At 38.3% G+C, this 8,957-nt stretch overlaps 2 protein-coding genes across 2 annotated transcripts; both read left to right on the top strand.

The window, feature by feature from the left end:
* Window positions 1-1,736: 1,736 nt before the first annotated feature.
* Window positions 1,737-2,420, top strand: LOC106321054 (glycine-rich cell wall structural protein 1.0-like). Its single transcript, XM_013759371.1, has 2 exons — window positions 1,737-1,746; window positions 1,831-2,420. The coding sequence occupies exons 1-2, from the start codon at window positions 1,737-1,739 to the stop codon at window positions 2,418-2,420; spliced, it is 600 nt and encodes a 199-aa protein (XP_013614825.1).
* Window positions 2,421-3,562: 1,142 nt separating this feature from the next.
* LOC106321052 (polyadenylate-binding protein RBP47B-like) lies at window positions 3,563-5,966 on the top strand. Its single transcript, XM_013759370.1, has 2 exons — window positions 3,563-3,736; window positions 5,469-5,966. Exons 1-2 carry the CDS (start codon window positions 3,563-3,565, stop codon window positions 5,964-5,966), a joined length of 672 nt encoding a protein of 223 aa, XP_013614824.1.
* The last annotated feature ends 2,991 nt before the right edge of the window (window positions 5,967-8,957 follow it).

Genomic DNA, 8,957 nt, shown 5'->3' with positions numbered 1-8,957 from the left:
ATCCAGTTGGGATTATGTTCCTCCGAGTCTGAGGCATATTTTTACCATTTGTTTACATACAAAGCAGACACAGGCGCGTGGCTGCATGTGCCTCTGTTCCCATCCCTTTATTAGCTTTACACAATTATTGCTTTTATTTACTGTATTTATCATCATTTAGAGCATGATTAACCCGAGTTTCTTAAGATGGAGTTCTTAGCAGAAGTTAAGAAACTGTTTCTTAACTTCCGCTAAAAACCCCACTCTAAGAACCCCGGGTTAATCATGGTCTTAGAAGCTCGAGTTCTGGGACTCTCTCTCCTCTCTTCTAGAGAGATGATTTTCTCTTTACTTTCGTTGTTCCAAATCTCAATCTTTCACAAAGAGTAGAGATTAGAGAGTTGTCCAGATCGGTTTTTTGACTTTGGCGTCGCACATTTCTCTTCGGTGGTGGTCGGCCGGCTCTGTCTCCGGATTGCGGTGGTTCGTTCAACATCAGCTTCGCCGACTTTTGTCTCTGGGAGGTGGTGGTTTCTTTAGCACTGCTTTCGCCGGCTCTTTATCGGGGTTCTCCCGCTCCTCTTTGATCTGCGGTTCTGTGCTACTTTGTTCTCCTGCCTCTCGTTCTGATTCTCCGATGGTTTCTTCTCCCCCTCTTTTCGGGTTGTTGCATCTTTGGGCTTAGTTAGATCTTTAAAGATGTTTGTTCGGCGTTTTCAAGTAAATTGGAAGTTTTGGATCGATTGTAGGCGGTTAATCATGTTGTCTATCTCGCAGATCCGCCAGTCTTTGATGACTTATCGGCTTGAGCTTTCCGGTGGCCGTTCGATTTGACCGTTTCGTCTAGGGTTTGTCTCGCCGTCGATGGTGATGCGTCGTGTCGCTTCGCTGGTTTCCGGAGGAAGAAGGTTGATTCTCGTCAAGACACGTGTCCATTAATCGCCGGGCGATCGAACACGTGGACGTGTGAGTCGACTTCTTCTGCGACGTGGTTTCGCTTTGGACTGTCGGTCCATAGTGTTTTGTTAAGTTTGAGCATGTTCGTTGGATCTTTGTCTGTTGTAAGTTGGGCTCGGTCCAGTTGGACATTGTTCCATTAATAAGAGTCTAGTAAAAAAAAAGAAGCTCGAGTTCCAACCTCGAGAGAACAAATTAATCAAGTTTTTTTTTTCAAAGCGAATCTTTAATCTAGGTGAATCGGTCCAGATTGATGCATCACAAAACGTGGTCATGCAAAGGCAACTGCCCTGCCCTTTTCTTTGTCCACATGTCTCCTTTATGGCGTACCCAAATCATCATCGTATTACTCATATTTTCTGATTTTCAAATAAACAAGTGAATTATACTACACGTGCATACTTAAATATATAAATATGTTATGTGAAGATAGCTAATTAATTAAATACATACATGTATACTTTGTTTTAAAAGATAAAAGTTGCATATAAATTGCATGTACACAAAGCATGAACATCTAGGTGTTATAATAGTGTATAGTCTTTGGATTTATCACTTTGAATCCCGCAAATAAATTGTTATAGTGTTACATATTCTAAATTTGGTTAATCTCCTTTCTGGATTAATGAATTGAGATTAGAAGTGCGATCATTTCTTTTCTTTAAAAAATATATTTTCTTTTCTAATCATGGCCGAGAGTATGTTATGAAGAAAAATAGTGCTTTTTCCGTTTGTTACGTTGGGAAGTTTTCTTTTTAACACTAAAGACTATTTTAACTTCAACACCATCGTTACAAGCTATGCCGGCGGGTTAGACTTACATCCCGGAGTCATAAGCCTACGAAAAGAATACAATATGAAAACATAAAACTAAACAGAAAGATAATTGTAAAGGTGAAAAAGGAGGTGAGAAGAAGGGAGACGGTAAGAAAGGAGACGGTGGTGGTGGTGATAAGGTGAAGTCCTCCGGTGGTGGGGGAGGAGGAGGTGAAGTTCATCATTATGATGATGGGCCTAAAAAGGGAGGAGGCAAGTCGAAAGGAGGAGCCCATGATATCGATGAGCTCATGAAACAAATCAAAGCAGGTGGAGGAGGTAACAAAGGCAATCATAATCTCAGTGCCAAGGGGATGGGTGGCCCAATGGGTATGATGGGTCCAATGGGACACCAAGGCGGCGGTGCTTTCCCTGCGGTTCAAGGCTTACCGATGAGTGGAGGCGGAGGATATTATCCACCACCGCCTCAGGCAATGAACCAACAACAGTATATGCAAATGATGATGCAACAACAACAGAAACAACAAGCTGCAGCTTATGGAGGATATGGTGGTGGTCATGGTGGAGACATGTACCATCCGATGATGTATGCTCGGCCTTATCCGGCAGTGAATTATGCTCATCCACCGCCAATGCCACCTCCACACTCGGGTCCTTATACTGATATGTTCAGCGATGAGAATCCTGCTGGTTGTAGTATCATGTGATCTTTTGTAATATGGTAATTACAAAATGAATATGAATATGTTTGTCTAAGAAGTCTTATGTTTTTTTTATAAAAAAAAAAAAAAAAAGGAAACAGAAAGATAATTACAGCACAAGCATACAACTAGAAGATCAAGAAAATTAAACAGATCCAGAGTGGAGATAGAACAAATTGCATGTAGACTTAGAATGAGAATTAGGCCTGGGCATTTTAACCTCGACCCGAAGACCCGAACCGGAACCGACCCAAAAATACCCGGTCCGGAACCGGACCGAAAATGTACAAGTACCTTTTGGATCTAAATTTTTTTTACCCGAAAGAACCGGAACCGAAAAGGAACCGACCCGAATAGACCCGGACCCGAAAAAACCCGACCCGAATAGATCCGACCGATAAGAACCGATATGTACCGACTTAAAAACATGTATATCTAAAACTATGATGTTTTTGTGTTCTATTTTATATATATTATTTTATGATTTAGTTGAAATATCTTTGGTGAACAACATTTGTTATTATTTTTTAACATTTTTTAAGTAATATAAGCTTTAAAATGTAAAATTTAGAGTTTTAAAATGTTTTATTTTAATTATTAATAGTTTCATTTAAGCTATTTTGTAAAATTTTAGATATATATGACAAATATTCAACTAAAGTTGATGGAATTGGGTATATCATGTTCTTTTCAGATCCTAAATATCTGAATCCGACCCGGATCCAATATGGACCCGAAAAATTACGGATATTTTATGGGTATTTTAATTATAGACCCGAACCGACCCGGACCCGAGAAGAACCGACCCGAACCCGAACCGACTCGAACCCGAACCGAAAATTTATAAGTACCTATTGGGTCTAAATATTTAGGACCCGAAAAGATCCGGATCAGAAAAGAACCGGTCCGAACCCGACCCGGAGACCCGAACGCCCAGGCCTAATGAGAATCTTGGAGAGACCATCGATGGATACAAGCTTGATCAAACCACCAAAACTAGAAGTCTCCTATAGGGAATTAATGGCCCAAACAATTGATAATCCAAAGCAGCAAGATCCGGGAGATATTTTCCTGTCTACAAACCGGTTCGTTGGGACAATTATTATCTTTGGTTTGGTAAAAAATAATTGATGACCTCGTATAAAAGGATGGAACATGGATTACTCCACGGCTACAAACCGGTTCGTTGGGACAATTATTCTCTTACAATCAACAATCTATCTCCTGTGGAGGGAGAGAGAGATGCAAGGATTTTTACTACATCAGTCTCGACCCCGGAAGCTCTTCGCGCCTCACTAGACAGACTCATCAGAGACCGCTTGGTCTCCTTACCGGTTCCCTCTTCTTCAACTCGCTCTCTTCTGCAATTTTATTTCTCATGTACTAGACCTCCTTGAGGTGTTTTCTTTTTTCATTTCTGTCTTAAGGGTTGTTGTCGTTTCTATTTTGCTGTAATAAGTTGCTGCTGCGACATTGTAAAATCTTTTTAAAAAATGGTATAAATCAAATCTTTTTAAAAAATGGTATAAATCTTACTCCCGTTTCATTATAAGTGTCGTTCTAGGTTTCGGCACAAGGAAACAATTAATTTTGTACATTTCCTATAAAAAACACTATTACCTATACACCTCACCATATTTCAACCAATAGAAAAATAAATTTTGCATAAAATTAATAAATTTTGCATTGAAAATCGAAAACAACACTTACAAGGAAAAAAATTCTCTAAAACAACACTTAATATGAAACGGAGGGAGTAACATTTTACCAAAAAAGGATGGAACATTAAAATCAATGTTCTGAAAACCGGACCGAACAGTTATTCTTACTGGGTGACTGGTCAAACCGGTTTCTTAGTATTTATGTGTATGCAAATTTTTAAAAATACTTATTTTTAGTATTTTGTTAACCCTTAAAGGAAAAAAATATATATATATATATATATATATATATATATATATATATAAAACAATTACAGTGTCAAAACATATATACGACCATTATTTTATTTTTTACTCATGACTGGTAAATGTAAATTATAATATGAATATAAATATTATAAATGACCAAAATTATTTATGCAAAGTATAATTGCTGTAGAAACATATAGCAAGTGTGTATAATGAAAACAAAATAAATGTGAGCAAGGAAGAAAATATTTTGGTTTCCAGTTACAAACTACTATAAATCTGGAACTAGTCAAGAAATGTCATTTATTGTAACTATTAAAAATCAAAATTAATCGATTATGCTTTGTATTTGGTTGAATCAGGTTTTGTTCTTAACCTGAGTTGACGGATATGCTGGGTTTGTACCGGTTTTGGCGGTTTAATTCAAATCCGAGTTTTAATTCAACTCGGACTCCGTTAAGTAAACGGTTCACAGTTTAACCGGTTCCGACTGGCCGGTCCGGTTTTCAAAACCTTGATAAAAAATAATTTCTAATTAATTTAGTTTTAAAATGGAAGGTATTGGATTTAGTAGAGATTAATGGGTCATGGGCCTTCAACCTAGCTTATGAATTATATTCGAGAAACTGAAGGCCTAGGATCGCCATTTTAAACACAGAGTTAGGCAAAAAATACCGTAGTACTTTGCCACTTTTAGTTGAACTTTTAACTTACCAAGAAAAGTTCCATCTTAACCTGGCATTGTTCATATTCCTAGGATTTAAATTTTCTGTGATGACTCTCTAGGCTCTAGCTAAGGAGGCTAGAGCACAAAGGTGTATTATTTTTTCATGTAAGTCGGACATGGTCAGATAGAGTTGTTTATAAACCACGACTTGTGATCATACTTAAAATGGTTAGTTGACAAAAAGAAAATAGAGAGATCATACTTCATTTGGCTGTCTTTTCATTGATAAGGTCAATTAAATAAGATTTTTATTTATCATAGTTCTTTTCTTTATTAATTTGGGGTATCCTGGACCTGTGGAAAGATCCAGAGTAACGGGGATTATGGATTATTGTATCATTTACCATAGTTCTGGTTCGGTTTCTTTTTTTTTTCCTCTGAGTTTTGTTATGGATTATTGTTTTTTTTAATGTGCAGGTTTCTTCTGTGAAAGTGATTTGTAACAAGCTAACATGTCAATCAGAAGGGTATGGTTTTGTTGAGTTTCTTACACGAGCTGCAGCTGAAGAGGTTCTTCAGAACTTTAACGGTTCAGTAATGCCAAACTCCGAGCAGCTCTTCCGTCTAAACTGGGCATCTTTTAGCACTGGTGAGAAGAGAGCAGTTGAGAATGGTCCAGAGCTATCTATATTTGTTGGAGATTTGTCTCCGGATGTGACTGACACTTTACTGCAAGAGCTCTTTGTTGAGAGATATCCATCTGTCAAGAGCGCTAAAGTTGTGATCGATTCCAACACCGACCGGTCCAAAGGTTACGGTTTCGTTAGGTTTGGTGATGAAAGTGAGAGGTCAAGGGCTTTGACTGAAATGAATGGAGCTTATTGTTCCAACAGGCAAATGCGTGTTGGTGTTACTACCCTTAAAAGAGCCGTTGCTCAAGAAGCGCGGTCAGTGATGTCCATTGATCGGCAGTGAGCTGAGGTATGGGTGAGCCCTGGTTCCCGGAAGACCGCTGAGCCTGTACTGCATTCGCTCGTGAGGAGTTAGTTCTACCACGTCCTCTTCCTCCTCTGCCACCTCTTCCACTGGACTGGCTTCTTTAAGTGTACCACTCAGGAAACACAATGATCTACCAACAATCCTTCTTCTCGTGTCCGGATCTTCCACAGTTACTGCAAACAATAGAGGATCTCCTCACTACCACCGCTCCCTCTGTCGCAGTATCTTCTCCCTCTCCCGACACTACTTTAGCTGCAAACCCCACCGGTGTTTCTTTGGACTCACTTCGAGAGGCTCCTAGTCTCTTCTCTTCTCGCACCATTCTCTGATACACAGAGTTAAGGTCTGGCAACATCTCCATTCCTATGATGTTGGTGCACACATTACCAAATCTCGCTTCATCCAATCCCATAAGGAATTGATGAACCTTTTCTTCTTCGTATTCTTTAGCATAGACTTCTGCAGCCTTACACGTACACGTCGGGATAGGTTTACAATTCAACAACTCTTCCCACTTCTGAGATAATCTCCCAAAATAATCCATAACAGTGGATCCTTCCTGCTTGCACGAAGCCAGCTCCGCCTTGAGCTGATGCACCCTCACGGCACTTCCCACTGAGAAGCTTCTCTTGAGATCAGTCCACATCTTGTTGGCGTCAGGTGAGAAAGGAACCGTTGATTGCAGAACTGGAGTGATCGACGCTCTGATCCACCCTACTATCATGGAGTTCGCCGTTCTCCACATCTCCGCCTCCAAAGGTTTATTTGTCTCGTCAGGAATCTTCAAACTCCCGTTAACAAACCCGATCTTTCGCTTAGCACGTAGCGCATTCTCAAGTTCTGATGCCCACTCGGCATAGTTCTCTCCAGTCAAGACCACCAGAGTAATAGCTGTCCCCAGATCATCTGCTGGAGCCAAGTAATATGGCGACAAGGTTCCTTTGCCTGCTACACTTGATGTACTCACCATAGATTTTCCATCACTCATTTTCTTCTTCTTCTCTCGTCAACTACTCAAAGAATTTATTTGGGTAGCTTTGATACCATGAAAGACAAGAGAAGTATGAGAAGATAACTTATCATTCACGTTAACATACGTACATTGTTATATACATCTCGACATCTCCGAGATATACTCAGATATCCTTAGTACTTATCGTAATCTCTAACTTGTACAACAGAATATCCTTATCTAACATATATGTCGGTTATAGGTCCTTCTAGAACCTTAACATATACTACACGTGCATACTTAAATTAATATATAAATATGTTATGTGAAGATAGCTAATTAAATGCATACATGTATTGTTTTAAAAGATAAAAGTTGCATATAAATTGCATGTACACAAAGCATGAACATCTAGGTGTTATAATAGTGTATAGTCTTAGGATTTATCGCTTTGAATCCCGCATATAAATTGTTATAGTGTTACATATTCTAAATTTGGTTAATCTCCTTTCTGGATTAGTGAATTGAGATTAGAAGTGCGATCATTTCTTTTCTTTAAAAAATATATTTTCTTTTCTAATCATGGTCGAGAGTATGTTATGAAGAAAAAGAGTGCTTTTTTCCGTTTGTTACGTTGGGAAATTTTCTTTTTAACACTAAAGACTATTTTAACTTCAACACCATCGTTACAAGCTAAGCCGGCGGATCAGACTTACATCCCGGAGTGAAAACATAAAACTAAACAGAAAGATAATTACAGCACAAGCATACAACTAAAAGATCAAGAAAATTAAACAGATCCAGAGTGGAGATAGAACAAATTGCATGTAGACTTAGAATGAGAATCTTGGAGAGACCATCGATGGATACAAGTTTGATCAAACCACCAACACTAGAAGTCTCCTATAGTGAATTAATGGCCCAAACAATTGATAATCCAAAGCAGCAAGATCCGGGAGATATTTTCCTGTCTAAACCGGTTCGTTGGTACAATTATTATCTTTGGTTTGGTAAAAAAGAATTGATGACCTCGTATAAAAAGATGGAACATAAAAATCAATGTTTTGAAAACCAGACCGAACACTTATTCTTAGTGGGTGACGGGTCAAACCAGTTTCTTAGTATTTATGTGTATGCAAATTTTTAAAATACTTATTTTTAGTATTCTGTTAACCCTTAAAAAAATATATATATATTTAAAACAACAGAAAATGACACAAAGAACACCAAACAAAGTTTTCTTCCCCAAACTAGCACTCAGGATCAGAAATCACAAAAATAGGTTTCACTAAAGGGGTAATTTACCCTTATGCCCTCTTCTTTAAGTAATTAAAAAGAAAAATTTGAAATCAATTGTCGCCGTCCTCGTTTCATCGCTTCTTCTTCTCATCATCGCTGTCTTTCGTCGTCGTCGTCTCTCCCTCGTCGTCATCGTCGTCGTCTCTCCGTCGTCGTCTTCGCCTCTCCGTTGATCCGTCGTCGTCGTCTCTCCGTTTATTTATCGTCGTCGTCGTCGTTTCTCAATTGATCTGTCGTTTCTACGTCTATTCATCTCATTCTCTCTCTCGTGTGTCTGATTTGATTAAGGTTTGAATCATTTCATTTTATTATACATTATCTAGTTTTTGTTATATTATTCATTTGTTGATGAATTGAAGTTGATTTTGTAGAACAATGGAAGTTTTGTGCATCTGTGGACAATGGATCTCAAAAGAATATCTCCAGTGGGAGTTTCTTGTTGATTTGAAGAGGAATGCATCAATCATTTCCATAGAAGAAGATCTACTGTATGAAGATTTGATGAAGATTGTCTCTGAAGATTTTAGTGTTAAAGAGGAAGAATTCAGTTTGAGTTATGATATTTCATTGGATATGAAATGTATTATTGAAAGTTTCCCCCCACTCTCGATAGGTAATACTCGTCAGCTCAGAACTTTCATTTCCAAGACTAAAGCATTTGATGGAACATGTCGTTTGTGTGTTAAGGTTTGTATGATTTTTTTCTTCCTTAGACT

The sequence above is a fragment of the Brassica oleracea genome, unplaced genomic scaffold (genome assembly GCF_000695525.1).
Source record: "Brassica oleracea var. oleracea cultivar TO1000 unplaced genomic scaffold, BOL UnpScaffold01189, whole genome shotgun sequence".
Taxonomy (NCBI): domain Eukaryota; kingdom Viridiplantae; phylum Streptophyta; class Magnoliopsida; order Brassicales; family Brassicaceae; genus Brassica; species Brassica oleracea.
This window is presented reverse-complemented; position numbering and strand designations above follow the sequence as displayed.

Coding starts and splice junctions, on each gene's coding strand:
- LOC106321052 (XM_013759370.1), top strand. CDS start 3,563: ATGGAACATGGATTACTCCACGGCTACAAACCGGTTCGTTGGGACAAT. Junction 3,737..5,468: donor GACTCATCAGAGACCGCTTG/GTCTCCTTACCG, acceptor TTTAATGTGCAG/GTTTCTTCTGTGAAAGTGAT.